At 36.5% G+C, this 19,772-nt stretch overlaps 2 protein-coding genes across 4 annotated transcripts; one reads left to right on the plus strand and one right to left on the minus strand.

The window, feature by feature from the left end:
* Positions 1-452: 452 nt before the first annotated feature.
* LOC147870898 (complement component C9-like) lies at positions 453-12,249 on the minus strand. The gene is made up of 6 exons (XM_087341742.1): positions 11,983-12,249; positions 11,324-11,507; positions 9,374-9,536; positions 8,226-8,484; positions 4,870-5,082; positions 453-3,934 (listed from the first exon to the last, which is right to left on the minus strand). Exons 3-5 carry the CDS (start codon positions 9,387-9,389, stop codon positions 5,052-5,054), a joined length of 306 nt encoding a protein of 101 aa, XP_087197868.1. The 5' UTR covers positions 9,390-9,536; positions 11,324-11,507; positions 11,983-12,249; the 3' UTR covers positions 453-3,934; positions 4,870-5,051.
* A 411-nt stretch (positions 12,250-12,660) lies between these two features.
* On the plus strand, positions 12,661-19,277 carry LOC147870899 (twitchin-like). 3 transcript variants are annotated; one of them, XM_087341745.1, is made up of 5 exons: positions 12,661-13,234; positions 14,753-15,022; positions 15,706-16,006; positions 16,706-16,844; positions 18,174-19,277. In XM_087341745.1, the coding sequence occupies exons 3-4, from the start codon at positions 15,832-15,834 to the stop codon at positions 16,825-16,827; spliced, it is 297 nt and encodes a 98-aa protein (XP_087197871.1). In that variant the 5' UTR covers positions 12,661-13,234; positions 14,753-15,022; positions 15,706-15,831; the 3' UTR covers positions 16,828-16,844; positions 18,174-19,277. The 3 variants fall into 3 exon arrangements, with proteins under 3 accessions (XP_087197871.1, XP_087197872.1, XP_087197870.1); XM_087341746.1 differs by having other exon boundaries at positions 12,661-12,909; XM_087341744.1 differs by having other exon boundaries at positions 12,707-14,597.
* The last annotated feature ends 495 nt before the right edge of the window (positions 19,278-19,772 follow it).

Below are 19,772 nucleotides of genomic sequence, written 5' to 3' on the forward strand. Positions count from 1 at the left end.
TCTCGCCCACGTGCTACCATTGGTCCACTCCCATACCTGCTCCCATTGGCTCGGGGCAGGCTACACCTTTCACTTCCCTGCCTATAAAATCCAACTCCTCACACCCTATTGGCATATTCATCGCCCTGATGACGGAGGCAGTATGACCTCTGAAACGTTGGTTAACATCGACCAGACTACACAGCGCAACAACCCAGAAGACGGAAATCTTCATACTCACCGCTGTGAGAACCTCAAGTCTTACATACTAACCCAGAATTTGAATCATAAGACCAAGGAAAACCTGTGATACAAACCCATCCTACTATACAGTGACATTTAGTAGTAGTAGCAGTATAGGATTTATAGATGCAGAACTGGCTCAAGATTGTCTCTAACAGCTGGTCTTGATAACATTCTTTTAATATAAAATCAGGTACTTGGTATTGAAAACTGATCAGAAAAATAAGCGATTATGAAGCACACGTTTTACATTGTATTCAATTAAATACAGAATACATTAAAAACACTTTTCAAATAAATTTATGAACCTTAAAAAGAAACATAATCTTCTTCCTGTATCTACTGTCTCTGCAGTAAGCCATCGATTACAATGAACCAATTCAGGCTACAATGAAACTCGTTCAAAAGCCAAACACTTCACTTCTAGGAAATCAAATGGTTTGGAACATGAACTATGAGAATGATCAGACAAGAGCATCCTACATGTTTGATTATGTGATAAAGCTCAAGTGTAAATTACCTCAAGTGGAGGTGAAGAGTCACTTGATAAAGTGACCAAAATGTCTGCAGAGCACAGGTCTTTGTTTTTACAATACTGTGAACAGCGGTAGCGCTGACACCTGTCACCACTGTACAATGACTGTCATTTACACGTACGAACAACGTGCACAATCTTACACATTCCTTTATTATTATTCTTTAGTGTTCTGTCTTACGACAGGTCCATTGCTCTGCCCAAAAAGAGCTCTCCAGTTTTCCCTATTCTCGGCTTCTCGTTTTAATTCCTGGAACGTCATCTTCTTTCCTTGTTTCAGATCGTCGGTTAGCTGTATCAGTCTTCTTCCCAGTCCTCGCTTTCCTTCAACCTGGCCTTCGGTGATATCACTCAGTAACCCATTCCTTCTCATAATATGTCCCAGCCAGTTAGCTTTCCTTCGTGTAATCGCCTGCAGAATGTTTCTTTGCTCGTTGACTCTCCTCAATACTTCTTCGTTGGTCACTCGATCCGTCCACCTGATCTTCTCTATTCTTCTCCAACACCACATTTCAAAACTCTCCAGGTATTTCTGTTCCTTCTTCCTGAGTGTCCAAGTCTTCCTTTATGGCAGTCTAAGTCACACACCTTCAGAGGTCTCACAGTTGGTTCGCACACAACCTGACAAAAGAGAAATCACATACTAATTACAGTATACATACGGTACTAGAATATATTTTCACTTTGTTACAATCTCAGTAAAGGGAATCTCAGTAGTAAATATGGTGTTTAATGACTGAATTCATTAACTCTGACTCCAAGTCTTCTCATTAGCTAAGTGCGTAATCCTACAGAATTGACACACTTTCAGTTGCCTCTTGCTGTAACCAATAACAATGCACTGTGCATATTGTTTCAATTGCCAGGACCTATTCCATTTTAAGTACCACTAATAATACAACAATAAACTGATAACTAGTAGGTACTGCTGTATTACTGAACATTACATTTTGAAACTGTAAATTTCATGAAAAATATTTAATAAGTAGTAGTAGTAGTACACAGTTTTAAACAAAAATTTAATGAAAATTCAATGATATGTGTTAACTCCATTAATTGCAATAATAGTTTCGTAGTATTTTCATATAATACAAAATTAATACCATTTTATAGTGATTCAAAGTCCTATAATAACAATTGAATGAAATAAAATACAGCAAAATTCCGATTCTACACAGTATCAAAACCAGAAAACATCGTTCTCACTGCTGTGAAAACCTTTCATCTCACATGGTGGTATTTTATGTTAAACACAAAATAAAAATATTCTTTATCCTATTAAATACAAGGTATTAAAATACTGTACTACTGAACAAACTATATATCTTGAGCAGTAAGGTAACTGCAGGGTGGCTGTTGCAAATTCAAAACCTAGCAATGGTTTTCACGAAACCATCTGGGCACACGCAAGAATAGCCTAGCTCTGTGTGGCTCCGGCTCGATCCCAGCGGACAAAGAGTTGAATTGTGGCACAGGGATCGATAACATGGATTACTCACTGTAAGTTTAAACAACATTCAGTCTTTGTGGAACGCTATTTACAACAGTAGTACATGACGAGACAAATATAAACGGTTGTTGAGAGGAAGCAGTCACGACTTACATTATAGCACCAGTATGAATGATGACATCTGTCAGTATTAATTAATTTCAGATTCTGATTAGAATATTAAGCATACTCTATGTATATGTCATCAGGCACCAATTTTTGTTATGATTTACAATCATTTGTCTGGTTTAACAGACATCCAAAAATCCTATCCAATTATAAATGCTATATAATATGTTCAAAAAGTTTTGCACCTGCAAGAACCAGTTACAGGTATAGCAAATTAAAGCATATTTTTTTAAAAAATGGCTGTCCATTTCAAATATAGGAATACAGCATTTAAACCAGAGGTTATCAACCCACAGCCCCCCTGATGTGTTTTGTACAACCCATATGCATTTTTGTGATCTTCTGGTTTTTATCAGTCTGTATGATAAAACTGGTTACAACCAAGATTAAATACTTAGCCGAATACAACTGTTGACTTATTGGCTACATGAAATGCACAGCGAATTTTGTGATTGGTAATAACAGTGGCTACATCACAGTACTTGCATGATGGTGGCCCATGTAACATCATCATTTCCTTGTACTATTAACTTCCAAAGACAAAGTAAACATAGCAAATAGACACATACATCTTTTATATAGGGGCTTCACATATGAAGGCATGCCTTCAGTGCACTGCTGACATTACTTGTCCAGTTTGAAGCAAACAATCTCAAACGTCATTTTATTAAAAGATATAAAAGCACGGGAAATAGAAAAGTTATTCAGAAATATGTTTTGTGCCTTAATGTCCAAGTGCTTAAATTGTGTTGTTAATTCTGTTTCCATGGATGAAAGTACATATGCTACAGACACTGCACAGTTAGCCATTTTTCCTTGTTGGGTTGAGGGAAATATTCAAATCATGGCAGAACTGGCTGCGTTAGTCCCCCTTAGGGACACTTCACAGACACTGCTTTGCAGAACACCTTGAAGACATGTCATGTCTGCCCTACCTACATTTCAGTTCAGTTCAAACCTTATTTCTCTATACCCCTGCTAACCTTTAATATATAACAAACCTTGTTGGCACTATGAACTCTCTCCGGGTCACAATTAAAATCGCGTGAAATGCTGCTACAATGCCAAACATCCAATACTAATTTATATTTATTTTAATAAATGTGACACAGAGACACGAAGTGAGCACATGCTGTTGGAAAAATGGTGCCGATAGACTTGCTCGACGCAGGGTTGCCACAAACATCCAATTTGTAAAAAAACGCAATATCTGCGAAGCGCAATAAAACGAGGCATGCCTGTATATAAAAGACACATAATAAAAAGTTTCGAGAGAAAGTAATTTAATTAATGACTGCAACTTGTATTTTAAAAAATTCAACTCTTTGGTAATTAGAAAGATATGTAAAATGCTAAATGTAGGAAATAAAGGATAAGTTGTGTCTGTGACTACAATTCATTCCATGAGAGCGTACTTTAGGCTCTAGGATTAGCCCCATGCATTGTAGACGTATAGCACCGGCTGGAGGATCGTAGCTTCACACTGTAGTTGCTTTACATCTTGGGGAGAGAGATACCAATATCCACCGTAGATGAGACTGGGCGGCCCCAGAACCATTCTGCAAATCGTGGCGAAGAGCAATATATGAAACAAAATATCTCCACACTATTTCTTATAGTAGAATTTGTGTGCTGAACTGTCATCCTAAATCATGAGCCTTGTGGGAGAAAATCAATCTATTTATCTCCCAGGTAAAGACTGTGCTTAGAAACTTAGTGTTCATTCGTTTGTTTTCTCAAACAATAAGGATGTCTGATGCTCTATTCAGTCCCTGTGTAAAGGTATGTCAGATCACCACGTCTAAACTTGTTCAGTTTAGAGATGATGTTTGTCTGGTATGTGCTAACATACAGGTTGTATTCAAACACTTCCACTTTGTAAGGTTTCTCCTCTGTAAAAGTAAAAAAAGAATTTACATTTTTCTGATGTCAGACATGACGAGTGCTACACAAGTAAGAATTAAGAAGTATATTTATGCTATGGAGAATAGCATAACTTCACTGAAGTAACATTTTCAATAGAAAGTAATGTGCCAGCTTGCTTTCTGAGTCTTTAAAGAAGAATCATTCATAACTTAATAAATATATCTTAGTTTGCTCACACTTATGTTTTGAACTCTATAGATGTAAAACGAAAATCCAGAGCAAAATGTGCAGATTACTTTCACACTAATGGCCAAAAGCAAGAAACTTAAAACAATCAAAAGCAGCTCTAAGGAACTACAAATCTGTCGCAATAAACAACGTAAAGTAAATTAAGCCATTAATTTGATTGAAGATGGCTGTCTTCTGGGTTGACGCGCCATGTAGTCTGGTTGACGCGATCACCATAATGATGGAGGCAACAAGGACCTCTGAAACGTCGAAAACCTTCTACCAGACAACACGGCGCAACAACCCAGAAGACAGCCATATTCACACTCGCTACCATAAAAATCACAAATCCTACATAAATTAGATCCTTTGGAATCCTGTCACGATACTCAAGACTTACTATGTGGGAATCTTCTGATGACGTGACGATCTCGTCCACTGAGATCTACACTTTCTATAGTACATGCTTAGGGATCAGTCCAATATAGTCTTCTAGCTGGGTAGTCTACTGCAGGTCCAGTTGGCCACTGTTCCGTTGTATCCACAAGTGAATGACGCCCAGTTCCGTCCATATACGCTGAATCAATACGACCGTTCACACCGGAACATAAGCCTATGAGAAATAACAAAAAAATTCTGTATTCATAGTTGGCACATATCCTGCCACTGTAAGCTGAAAATCCTGAAGACAACAGACCACTAAAAAATGAACAAATAAAGTTGCAGTCTTGAACAAGATATTGTGTGTTGTAGTGAAAGTGTCTTCCCAGCCTGCTAGAGTCGTTCAACTTCAGTAGTGAAGAGAAGAAATTATGTGCAAGAATGCAAGGAAACTCCAAATAGACCTGCTATAAACAAGCTGGTTGCTTAGATTGAAATGACTGGGACCATTATCAAGAAGATTTGTGTGTACACACACAAACACAAAGGCATCCAAAACACCAGAAAATATTGCACATTGTTCATAGTCTTTCTCAACAAATTAAAACAATTATCAATATAAAGGATTTGAGGTTCTCATCATGACATATTAAGATGACTGTCTTCTGGGATGTAGCACTGTGTAGTCTGGTATATCAGTCAGCATCTACCAGACTACACGGTACTACAACCCAGAAGACAGCCATCTTCATGCTCACTGCCATGAGACTCTGAAATCCTACTTCTTTCAAGCAACATTTCCATGACCAATTTCTGAATAATCAGTTTCCTGCACGTTTTTCTTATGGCTGGTACTGGCCAGTGTACTCTTCAAAACTCAACCCATGCAATTTCTTCTTATAATACTGTTTACAGGAATAATCCGCAACACAACTCAAGATCTGAAGCCGCTATCAGCACCAATGAACAAGCTTCGGTTGGCGTAATGCAACAGTACCAAAGGCAACTGCAGTTTTATAAACTGACGGTGCACGTACCAAAATTGTTTTCATTTGACTTTCACTCTCGAGGCTGCTGTGTTCAGGAACATGAAACGTGATTATGTTTGTCACATAATTTGGTAAATATATGCAATTAGAAGTCCAGCATCTTTTGGAAACAACCTGAACAAATGGTTCAGTGTTTAGCATTTAATGAACTTATGCAACAGTAATGCTGTAAAGTCAGTCTTCAAGAATGTTATAAAGAAGCGTGAGATTCTGTTGCCTTCACTAGAGTTTCACACTTTACAGTGAATCATTAACTAATTAATCTATGTGGTAGAAATCACCGATCAAGTCACGTGTGTAAAACACACAACTTTACCCAGTTTGAGGGCCCACAACAATGTCATGAGGTCGATCCAGCTCGGTGTGTACGAGTGTACGTTTCTTATCTCCAGTTAATTCACATCAAGTCCTGCATCTACCCAATACACACGCATGCCCACCCAGTTCAAAGCAAAGCCCCTGTGGGTCTACCAAGTTTGATGCTTGAAAATAAACATATACATTCACTTCTGAAATGGCTGATCGAGAGACGGACAGATTCAAAACATTCTATACCATTTGCAGGTAAATGAATTCCCACTGCTTGGATTGTTGAAACATATTCGAGACAAAAATTCAGAATGAGCAACACAATGAGAAATTCGGAGCCCTCTGTGCAGACAACATACTGCTCAGATTTTTCAAAACCTAAGAAAGTTGGACTTAGTTACATTTCTGTCACTATAAAATGTTGGTGTCATGTATTCAAGAAATGCCTGTTTCAATAAAATGTAGTTGTAATAAATATGCAAACCAACGTCATTAATGTGATAACCAATTAACTTGTACATGGGCATAAAAAACCAAGAACGATAAGTTGGTTATGTGACTGGCTACTGGCTATCCTCCCAAGTGAGGCAAGGCCTTTCCTGTTTGCAACCACCTGCAGAATGGCTCAAACTAACCACTCACCACATTTAGTGACCTGGTGCCAAAATATTAGATTACTTCTCAACTCCCACATCTTCATTGCATGGTGCTTAGATTTACGAGAAACTTTAACTTCTTTAAAGTTTGTTGGGAGATGATATTTTTATAATTACCTTCATTATATTGAGATACAGTTGTGTAATATAGGGAAGGCAGAGGGAAAAGTCTCTCAAAGATATATCTTTGCAATATAAAACAAAATTACAAGGCTGTCAATTTCGGAATTCTAACCCTGGAGAAACTTCAGAAAATAATGAAAAACTACAGTCGGGATAGCTTCTGGATTCAAGTCCCAAATAAAGATGGTTTCTGTAGCTCGTGAACTAAACCCAATAGAAGAATGGTACCACGACAAAAGTCTGCGTTTCGATAAGATTACAGACACCAAAACCACCTCCAACAACAATAATAAAATAAACAAAAGGAAAAACAACAATGTCTGTAGGCATAGCAGCAATAGCCATAACAATGACCACTTGGACCACTGTTGCTGAAAAATGTGAGACATGGATGAGCATGCTACAGCGTACCATTCAAATTTCAGGCTACAAAGTTTCACATCTGTTTAAATTTCATGTAAGTTTCAGAAAAGTATCAGATCCTTAAAACACTTGCTGATCGCCTACCACAATGATCACGTCATCTCGCTGCACTCTCCGCGACTGGGGTTTGATTCGATGTTGAGGACAGATCATAGAAATAAGACCTCCTGATCATCTTGCCGTGGTGGTCAGACCAGAATGTAGTTTGGATTTGTTAGATCCCATAATATATCCACTGACTCCACTTTTTGACCACGGTCATTAAATGATTTGCTAAGGGCATGGATTAGAGAGTTTTCACCAGGTCTCTTAGATCCATTTCAGCAGCAACAATGAAGTGGACAGGTTTTTCCCCGGAAAGTGCAAACATTAAACATGAATTTGACGTAAGATGTGTCAGTCTTCATTTGCCTACATTTGGAAACAATGAAAAATTACATGTACGTATACATCAGAATTACCTGCAGAAAATCAAAATCTTTTTTACATGTACATATCCTCCTCTGGTAGAGTTAGAAACCAAGTTTTACACCCATACAGAACTACAAGTAAAATGTTAGTTTCACATATTTTAGTTAACTTGTATTTAGATAGGATGGAAAAGAAGATTTTTTTAATAAAGTTATATCTGATGAATAAAAATATTTATGACAAAAAAAATACAGTCCAACAACAAGTGGATAAGTTAAGACAGCACAGAGGCTGTCATCAGCAATCTATTAGACAAATCATGATGCCCCTCAGCCCTAAAATATTTCTGCGTTTGTCTCGACAGAAATGAGGTCTTGAAGACCTGATATTGAACTAAATGTTACCTCTCGCAAAACAAGTCCTGTTCCTCGATGTTCCTTCCCCTATGAAGCCTGGAGCGCAGTGGCAAGAAAAGTTTCCTCCCTCCCTTCTTTTCTACACAGCTCTGTGAACAGGTTCCAAAATAACATGGTGGTAGAATGCAGTCTTCTTCATCAGAACCATCTCCAGAGTCATTAGATCCATCACAGCGGAATTTGCTGCTAACGCAGTTCTTGTCAGCACACTTGAATTGATCAGTACCACAGTGGCCAGATTGTCGACCTGCAAACAAACGACCATGTAGCTTGCAAAGATTCTACACAGATTCGTATGTGATCCTTACTAAGTGTAGCAGGCACATAAACAGAAATGACGAAAATTTCTTCAAACTTATGTCTCCCTGCTCCCTATAAAAAGAGAATAAATAAAACAGACAAAAGATAAAGGAAGAAACAATATAATTCGGTTCAAAATACGTACAATACCTTTAAATACTTATGTGATAAAGCTTTCTCCATCAAGAAATACAAATATAAGTTTGTATGATGTAAAACTTTCATGGCAACTAAGTATAATGAATTCTTCTCAGGCTACCGGCCATGTCAGGTCCCCAGGGTACTTAACTCCAGTACCCTCTGGATTAGGATGAAGATGGTTCTTGAAACCCAACACAGCTGGTAGCCAGAGAGGAATTTATTCTACACATAGTTTTTCTTGTATAAATCAGTCTCACCTGCTTCATTTTGATAAATGGAAGAAGTCTATACTCTTAATCTGTAGCTCTCATATAAAAATAACTGAATACATTTTCCTGTTTTAAATTTTCATATGTAAATTTATAAAAGTAATTAATGTTTCTACACATTATTTTCTCTTTCTGTGCGCACACATATATATATATAACAACTAACCAACTACCGAACTCCATGAAACAGAGTCCTCTTCTTGACAAACTATTGGTATGCTCAAGAAATTTCCGACCCTTTATGGAAGCTGAAGATTCGCTACTGTCTTGACAACAGTCTACTATCAGTCGCTGTCAAAAAAGAAAATATAATGGTAATTTTTTCATAATTTCTAGTGTGACCTAAAAGGAATATAATAGCCAATCTTTACAGTATCACCCAAGCACCAACAAAATAAAAAAAGCTATGGATATCGTATCACTTACTGGTGTAACTTGTCATACTGAAGATGGCTGACTTCCGGGTTGTAGCACTGCATAGTTTGGTAAAAAGTTTACCAGCGTTTCAGAGATCCTTGATGTCTCCATCATCATGGCAAGGAGTAAGCCAAGTTGCTCTTGGTCCTGACGATGGGGGCAGCAAACACCTCTGAAATGTCGGCGAACTTCAGACATTTCCTCGAATATCTGATATTAATAAATACTATATCCTAATTCATAATAGTCTTTTGAATCACGTATTGAAAAACATGTTTGCGAGACAGAACGCACCATTTTAAAAAAAATTTATATACACTGAGTTTCGTCTGAGTTATCACCACAATCATCATCCCCCATCACAGTGCCAAGACTGGCTAATACACTGTTTATTTTGGCAAGTGAACTGATTGTCTGGACATGACTCATTACAACTGGCTTCAACAGAACCATCACTGCAGTCTGTGTCTCCATCACATTTCCATTCTCTATTAACAAAGATTTGGCATAATAACTGTGGCATACTAAAATGCACACGTCATTTCCACAGGAATAAAAACTGATATTACAAAAATTCCTATTACAATTCAGATGGAATGTACCACTTCAAATCTAAGATGGATACCAGCCATGATGAAGGATATTTTCTGTGGTTTTCCTTGCTCTCACAAAGAAAGTGGCAGAGAACAAGTACAACTTATAACAAGAAGTACATTATAGTGAACAAAATCATTGGAACCATCAATTTCTTAAGGTTATGTATGTAGAAAAATGTAGTCTGCATTTGAGTAAACTTAACCAAGCCAAATGTCAGCCAATGAGAAATCATACGATTTCCCGTGCTGTAACGCAGAAACCGATTTTCATTTTCTTCAACCCAGCTGCACTATTTCTCTCACATTGTCCACATGTTTCCAATAGTAACACTGCCAGGAATGCATCCGTCAAGAATAACATTATTAATCTGTAGTGCCAAAGCCAGATAATCCACATAAAGTCAAAATGTCTTAAAACGGTCAAGCATGAAGTCTATATTCTTAAGATCCGACTAAATATAAATAACTCCATCTTTAATTTTACTGTCAAAACCATTAGTAAACTGAACTTATCATATATGTATTACATCTTCATAACAGAGAGACAAGAAATGTTATTAGATAGAAACAAATCATATTATAAAGTATACATTAAAATGATGCACCAACAGCGATACTAAGACTCACGTGCATTATCCATAACGACGTCTGTCACACAGATAACACGCATTCAACTTATCTAAATCACCCATATGTGGAACGAGTCATAGTACAATAAAAATACAGCAGGCACACAACTTAGGAACACAAAAACAGAACAAAGAAGCAACTGAGAGTACAATACACTTTGAACTATACATGATTTTTAATTGTTTAATATCAAAATACCACAGGTTTCAATGTAATAAAAACTTCCTAATATACTTTGAGGATTGCAACTGGTCTGTGAAGATCATACTCACTCTTATGTTGACTTTACAACAACAACAACAACAACAATAAGCTTCTCCAGAATAAATTCATGATAAAAATCAACTTTCTAAGTAAGTCTGAATCCAATTTTTGTTACAGTCAAACTGAAAAGAATACAGAAAAAATTTAATTTCACTGTTTGCTACATGCCAGAACAAAATTCACAGTAATCGTGCAGACGAGAGTATAGAATGAATTCATGTTATTGAACTTTTGTGCATTGGAATTGCCTTTATATTTTAATAAGGAAAAAATAAATCCTAGTTCCATAAATTTGTGAAAGATGATGAGGGAGAAACACATATTCATTGGAGGAAGCTATAAGATACCAAATTAACTAAACATGGTGTACATCAGGACAATATCCAGCCATAACATTCCTACCATAAATCAACGACTCCCACAAACCTTAGTAGAATCACTAATATATATACAATGCAACAGTTGTTACCTCTGCTTCCTGTTCATGCCTTATAAATCTGAGACTGCGATATAATCTTCCCTTGCATCTGCCCAAAATAGTTCATTTGCTTCATATGAGATGGTCAGAGCATTTGGCCAGCCCAGTGAATCATTGGTGTGAGCCATCCATTCCAGCCTTTCAAATATCTCCCCAGTCTGTCCAGTACATGCAACTGTAAAAAAACAAAATTGTTTTTACACAAGGGAACTCATAATAAGCCAAAAAAAATCATATTTCTTATTCTAATTCCAGAGGAAGGTACAATTCCCATTAAAAATATGACAATTAAGATATAAGTTGTTTACATGAAAGTAAGGATCATGTCTGCTGACAGGCTTTAGTGTTGTTGGTGTTGGACCTGCAAGTTCTGCTACCAGTGAGTTAGTTAGATAGTATATAGATAAGAAGTATGCTATTTAACTCATGCAACTTACAACACTGTTTCTACTCCAGTAGTTTATAAGCTCTATACCAATAAAACATTTCTGATGAGAAACCATCTACATTTGAGTTCACGTAACAAACCTGAAGGCAACAAAAATTAGCAAACCTGAAATACCTTTTTGCATAAGATATGCAGCTACAAAGATTACGAACTGTTTTGTGACCATTTTTGTCATGTATTTGAATTATGATATGCCGCATACCTCAAGCTTTCCAACATACCACAGCACATGAAAACAGTTTCGAGGTCTCCGCCCCACTCTCCAATTAAAACCATTCTTGCCCGCCGGTTATTGGCCTACCTGCAGACATTCTAAAGTACCCTTTCTCACGAAACGTAGCCGCCAAGTTGTGACGTCACAGCCAAAGCCCACTAAACGCGAATGCCTGATCGGTAACACCAGTGGTACAAACCTCTCAAAAATCATTACCGTATGCACACTGGTGAGAAGCCTTTGAATGCAATGTGTGTATGCAAAGTTCTCACGCAGTGCATCGTACAACACACATGGAAATGAAACAGTACAAATGTGATAATGCGATGTTTGCAACAAGAACTTTTCAAGGAATGATGATTTGAAGAAACATTATCGCACTCATACTGAAGTGAAGATTTATAAATGTGAAGTATGCAATAAACATTTCTCACAGAAAGAAAATCTTGTGATACACGGTTTTATCCATACAGGTAAAAAGCCTTACACTTGTGAAGTATATAATAGAAGTTTTTCTCAGGGCGGACATCTCAACGCGCACAAACGCATACACACAGGGGAAGAAACCGTATAATTGTGATGTATGCAATAAGTAGTTTCCAGTGCGAGAAAAACTGAGAAGGCGTTATGGTATCCACACGGGGTGAAACCATATGGTTGTGTTGTATGTGAATTAAGCTTCACAGAACTTGTCAATCTTAAAAGTCATCTTTCTCGTGTGCATACTGGTTGAAATACCAAGTAGTGGAGAAGTGATGGAGTGAATAATTTAAACTTCAAAGACTTTGTTTATGTTGTAAATATTACCCGTGACATTTTTGCTACAATGTGGCAAGTCAGTGTTTGGAAAATAGCTTATTTTCTATGCGTTTATATCATCAGATAAAAATACATAATGAGCTATGCAGCGTTGTGGTACGTACGCACATGTACAGAGAAGTCCTGTCAAAAGGCTACGGCCTTCATAAAGGAAATAGCACGGGGTTCAAGATGTCCACCAGAGATTGCACTTTGTGACTTTGCAGCAGCTGTTAGAACCAATGTTGTACAACATTCCGATATATTTTTTGAATAATGTGGAGTGTTGTGTGACAAAACATGAAGGAATTCTGTTATTTTTATATCATCATCCAGGATATCAGCAACTCCTTGAAATATCTTCTTGTTACCTAAATTGCTAGGATACCCAGCTCATAATTTGTAGAATTCAATTTTGTTAATTTGCATTCTACATCTTCAGGTGTGTCTTGTAACATATTATCAATGAAGTTCAGAAAGTCAGTATATTGTAAAGTGTACTCCTTTCCAAAATCTTGATTCTCTTAATATCAATTAATTTATAAGACCTTACTGGACATGTGTCTGTACACAAAATACTGTATATACACATTTTTATTGCAATTAATCTAGTATCAAAATAAACACATAAAAGGTTTTGGTTGAATATCTTTGTGTATATAAAATGTACTAACCACATAAGTTTTGCAAGCAAAAATGTGTTATTTTGAAAAGCCTCTAAGGCAGCAACTTTAGCCCTAAATAGTAACACATATTTCATTGGCATAAAGATAATAAGATAACAAAGTGGAACCAGCTAACCAAAGCTAGCCTAGCCTAATGCAGCATGTTCTTACTGACATACAGAACTGCAATGAGGATCCTTTAAATGCTTGACTTAAAGGTGATATAATAGGCTGTTCCTTATGCATTACCTACCAGTCACATATCTACTTTCAGTGGCATTGGGATAACAAAAAAAAAAAGCATTGATTCATCACTAATTTGTATATGTGTTTTCGTGTAAGATGGGAGCCTTCCCAACAATATAAACCTTTAGTTTTAATTTTCATAACTTTATTTTGTACAGAAAAAACTTTTCTATCCACTTTTATACTTGTTCTGAAGGAATGTTTACATGTCATCACATATGTAACTTTAAACTTTTAGCAAACTTGTGACCACACTCATTACATTCTAACGGCTTCTCTCCCGTGCGAGTGGTGGACAGTGGAATATCCTGTTTACGAGCTCATGACTAAACAGCATGCCATGTACATGAAAGTCCCTTAGAGGTCTTCTCTTAATAATTTCAGTATATGATACTAATTCATACCCACAGAATTTTTACTTCATAATGAAATCCTTATAATTACATCTACATCTCAGAGCCTTGGCTAATTTTACGCAAATGGATAGGTTACATTTTCCGAGATATGTGGTTATGAAATCGATTGGCAAGTGCTTCACGATGCATTTCGTTATTGATGGATGTAGCAAGCAATTGTCTGGATGTATTTATAATTTCTTGTGAATTTTATATACTTCTGTATCGTCCACAACACGTGGGTTCCTTTCCAGTTTGTCAGGTTGGCGTGCCTGTCTAAGAAGAAAATGGCCTATTCTTCCTGTGTTGTGTTGTGTGACTAGTGGTACTTCTGAAAATTTATCATTTAAATTTTTTCCCTCTCTGAAAATCATGGTTTTCTTGGCCATGAAGCTATATAGTTATTTTAAGTGGTTACCAACATTTGGAGGAACACATCGCATCCATCTTCAGTCTAATATCACTTGTGTCCTACAAGGCTACATGGCATTATAACCTGGTATAACAGACCTTATGTTTACCGCTGTGAAAACCTCATATTCTTTACCTTTTCCTTCTCTTCCCTTATAATGGGGATACTTATGTCCCAAAACACTACTACAATTATGTAACATAAATTCAATCTCCACAAAGAAATCTTTATTTATTTTTCAGAGGCACCATGGTTTGATAAGACTTTGCTACAAGATATGGTAGTAAAAGCTGATCAGAAGATTAATTACACCATCCCAATTGGAGCTTCACCAAGACCTAAAGACAAATGCTCCGTAAATGGCAAGCCTTTTGAACCTGAAGTACGAGCTGATATTCAGACATTTGCCAATCAGACTGTGTTTGAGATTTTGTTTTCAGCTCGTTAATGATACTGGGCGCTACACTCTCACACTGGGGAGTCCTCAGCTTCTGCCAGTGTCACTGTGCAAGGTGAGTGTGATTTCAAAACCCACATGTGTACTTAGGCCAGTCAGTCTGATAACCGAAATAAAGACGGGGAAGTAGTGTATTATGACTTTAAAATATTTCTAAGTTTTCATGGTGATTCGTTATTAATAGTGGTCTTGCTTTTTGTACCAGTACCAAGAAAGCAGGATCAACATTAAAATTACTTTTGTTGATACGTGGTATATGTAAGTGTATTTGCCCTTATGCTTGTAGAATTAGGGATACTTGTTCATGTGGAAGCTTACTTTACATTTAGGCAGTTCTCTGAAGTGAAGTGTTTTGGATACAAAAGTAAATGTCAGTGTCTGTCATTCGTGTCCTGTACTGAATCACAGTGGTTGTAGTGTAGAATTTACATAGCCGCAGTTTGTTGTTATGAAATTAAAGCACTAGTTACATAAGTGAAATAAAATGACAACTTTCATACCATATTAAATTAAGAGTAGTAATTATTTGCTTTTGAAGTTATTTGGCTACGTATACCCAATTATTTGTTTTTGGAAGCAAGCCTAGGAATGAGATATGGATGTGAAGAATTAAGCATTCAGTCAAAAATAAATATTCTAGTCTTATACTTAAGTAAGGTGTTGAATATTTCTTTTAAATGAAATTAATATACCATGAATCTAAATGTTCTTAATCATAAAGTTATATTATGTTTACAGATCGACCATCTCCACCTGAAGGTCCTCTAGTGGTTAGCAATATAACAAAGGAGGGCGCTCGCCTTACGTGTAAGGTACGACTTGGTTGATTGTGGAAGTCCCATTCTGCATTACATTGTGGAGAAAATGGATGTGTCAAGGGGCACATGGGCAGATGCAGGCATGGCTTCAGGTCTATCTCATGACGTAACAAGACTAATACATCGGAAGGAGTACCTCTTCCGAGTAAAGGCTGTCAATAGCATAGGAGAGTCTGATCCTCTTGAGACAGCAAAGAGCATCATTGCGAAGAATGAATTTGGTATGTAATCACATACGATTCTGTGAAAATAAAATAATAATCAAATATATTTGTCTAGTCCATATAATTTACTTCTGTTCTCTTCAAATCTTAATGTTTATAAGTAGTGCTTTCTTTTATAGAAAAAGAGAAACAAGTAATCTGATATTACATTGGTTGATTAGCAGTATTTTGCTATTTGTTCTAAAAACAGGCATTAAAATATTGGGAAAAATTGATTTTATATGTAAAAGTCATCAGCACAACTGCATCTCTGTTGTACAGTTTCTTAATTTTAATTTTTTTTCGTCATATTTTTCAAAGAAGTAATGAACTAAAGGATATCTTTGTTATGTTCCACTTTTGTTTTCTTTATAATACAAATGTGACAGTATGACATATCCATGCGTACTACTGGGAGAGAGGGAGAGAGAGAGAGACACACTCATACACGCACAAAAGTTAGTGAAAGTTTCTGTTTCATTATTCCATTAAATGGGTCTGTGTTTAAAACTTAAAATATTTCAACAAAATTAAAATTTGAAGGCACTTCACTGACATCATTAAGAACAGCTAAAACTACAAATGTTACTAACACTGATAGAAATATTGTAATTACAGGAGCAGAATATTCAGTATGTAATTTAAATTCTCCATAGTGTGCTGTGTTAAAACGATTATAATTTATCTGTTTCTTTATAAATTTATTTACTATATTAGACGGACCAGATGCTCCTGGAAAGCCATTTATCATGGACCATGTAGACGTAAATGAGATAGTGGTTCTCCCATTACTGGCTGTATTATTCAGAAGAAGGAAAAAGGAAGTCCATACTGGGTGAATGCTTAACAATCCAGTGTAAGTTAAAAATACCAAATTGTCATATTGATGATATTCCTTTCTCTTCAAGATACAGTTATTAACCCTCCAGGACTCGCGTTGTGAGCGCAGCGCCGCATTTTCAGTAGAAGTCTGATACACTCTTTCTAGGAATTGTTTTCTCTCCTGTCGCTTTATCTATGTTAAGAGGAAACCCCCTTAAATGGGAATTTCAAAGGAAATATTTCTAGCTACGACTATAGACCCGCTTTTATCAGTTTACTTTTAGAATTCTGATAGTGCGGCGGCCCGCTCACACGCGAGTGTTTGTGTTCTAAAGTGAATTGTTTTTAAGTTTGGGTTAATTTCGTCTCTATTGGTCACGTTTACCAGTAATGTCTTCTAAAATAAAATCTTCTGATCCAAATGTTTAGTTGAAGTGGTTATTAGAACAAGTGAGTGCAGGAGAAATTATAGATTGTGAATTCGATGATAGTCAGGATTCTGATGAGGAACCACAAGAGGAGAATCACGATAGTCAATCAGAAAACTCGGCTGAAAGTTTAGATGAAGATTCCAACTTAGGGATAAGTGATGTTTATCTTGGCAAAGATAAAATGAATAAATTTCTAAAATTTCCCCTATGAAGAAGTAAAAAGGCACATTATCTCTCACTTTCCTCGGGGCAAGGGATGCGCAAAAAACTTAAAAACCGAGATCGAGTTCTGGCAGCTATTTTTCCAGATAATTTATTGGGCGATATCACAAAATTCACAAATAAAACACTGGATAACATTAGAGAGAATTATTCTAGGCAAAGAGACTGCTTAGAAACTTCAATCGATGAAATCGAAGCTTCAATTGGACTTTTATACAATGTTTTAACATTTTATTAGTCTCTTAATCGTAACTCCTTAAATAAATTAAAAGTCAGTAATAGTCTGATTAAGTATTTGCTCAATTGATGGGTTGCGGCGCGGCGCTCACACGCGAGTCGGGACGTTCCAAAGGTGTACGCGAGCGCTGGAGGGATGACTTCCAGCATCTTAAAATAATTTAATAAATTAAAAGTTGTGAATACTTTGTTCATATTGATAATATAATTGACAAATTGATATCTTACAAGTTATTGTCCATTATTTTCACAAAAATGAAACAGAAGCAGTCTGATGCCGTAGTTGACATCTCTTATTTTGGCTGTATCTATGACTCATTTTTTCATTCTGAGATAATCAGTACAGTTACTTCTTTTGTGAGTTACAGATTTTAATGATATTTTTGTACAAGTTCTATACTTCTCTAATTTACTTTGGTGTATTTTGTCACATACTGCACCAAAATAAACAAGAAATTTTACTTACCATTCAGGGTACTGTACCGTTCCGTGTCATTGCAACAAATTCAGCTGGCCAGAGTGAACCTAGCGAGTCATCTGATACTGCGATTGCTGAAGCAAGATACCGTAAGTATTTCTGTACTTATTAAACACTGAGAAATATTCGTTTGTCAATAATATTACTTATGAAACTGACATCCCCCTAAAATCAAGACACCTCTGAATGATATCCGCATCAAAGCAGGCCAGATCTTTCACGTTGACATCGATTTTATTAGTGAACCTCCACCAGAAGTAATATGGTCTGTGGAAAATAAGCCACTCAAGACAGATGAAAGAACATACAATGTTACGGAACAGCTCTGGTCTGGATGAAGGATCTTTCCAAGTCAATGTATTAGGTAAGAATTTACAACGCACGTAGTTATAATTTGAAAAGTGGAGTGAGATGAAATCTATTTTGAGACATTACAATAAAGTGTTACTGGTGGGAAATATAAATAGTTACAGGCTTTTTGAAGGAAGCCTGTTTGGGGATTGATCGGGGTTAGTAATGGCTGTTAAAGTGTTCGTAAGTGTATGGAGTCGTGCGTCCCATTAATTCCCTCTGCAGAGAACTCCTTGAAAGTCATACAGTGACAGGTCCAGGCTGAATGGGGGATTGCCCAACACCTGGAGTACTTTAGTATTGATTTGTAATGTTTTTAAACTCATTTTAATATTAATAGCTGATTTTGACAAGTAGTTACTTACGACTATAGAATTTTGGTATATACGGTAATTGAGGAGCATTATGTGTTAGTTTTGGTATGTATCTGATTGGTTGAACTGTGTAACACTAAATTCTTTGTATGATCTGAAGGAAAGTGATGAATATCAGTTCAGAGTGACAGCATTTTGAATGAACAAGCCATGCATGGACCTAGGAGGTGTTAGTTATAATTTACTGATCGGAAACCATTGCAACAGACAATTTAAAATTGGATAACATTGATATTAATTTATTTTCTCTATGTGTGTGACCTGCCTTACAGTTTGTTTTGCCATCTTTAAAACCTCTGAGCTGACACATGCTTTAAGATGTGAGGTTTTCACGTCAGTAAAAGCGTAAAAACCAAAAAAAAAAAAATTGAAAATTAGGGAAAAAATTTTTAAAGTGAAATTTTTTGATTTTTTTGGTTTTGTGCGCTTTTTTGACAATTTCAAGCATTTTTTTGATTTTTTGACTTCTTGAATTTGTTTTCTTACTGTGTGTATTTCTGTGTTTTGTAAGTTAATAGTCATTTGCCATGAATATTTGATGCTATAAGACTTGTGTAATAAGGTTTGAGCATCATAATATTGGGGTTTAATGGCTAATGTGGAAGGTTATTAAGACAACCAACACACAGCTATATTACAATATGTGAGGTATTGCAGGTAGCATTTCAAACGGCAGTGCAATGGAGCGTGCTTCGACGTAGATCTACTTCAGATCCGTAGTCGGTAGATGGCAGCAGAGTTTGTTACAGTACGCAAAGAATGATAATTGTATATCCCTCATTCTCCCGCGATGGCGGGATGTGTTCGCTGCTTTTCAGATGTTGCCATCCCTGCGTACGAGATAATGGCGTAACTGTTGTGTGTCCACT

This window comes from Zootermopsis nevadensis, unplaced genomic scaffold (genome assembly GCF_977971745.1).
Source record: "Zootermopsis nevadensis isolate Lab colony 2312 unplaced genomic scaffold, Znev_1.0 Znev_ptg000085l, whole genome shotgun sequence".
In the NCBI taxonomy this organism is placed as follows: Eukaryota; Metazoa; Arthropoda; class Insecta; order Blattodea; family Termopsidae; genus Zootermopsis; species Zootermopsis nevadensis.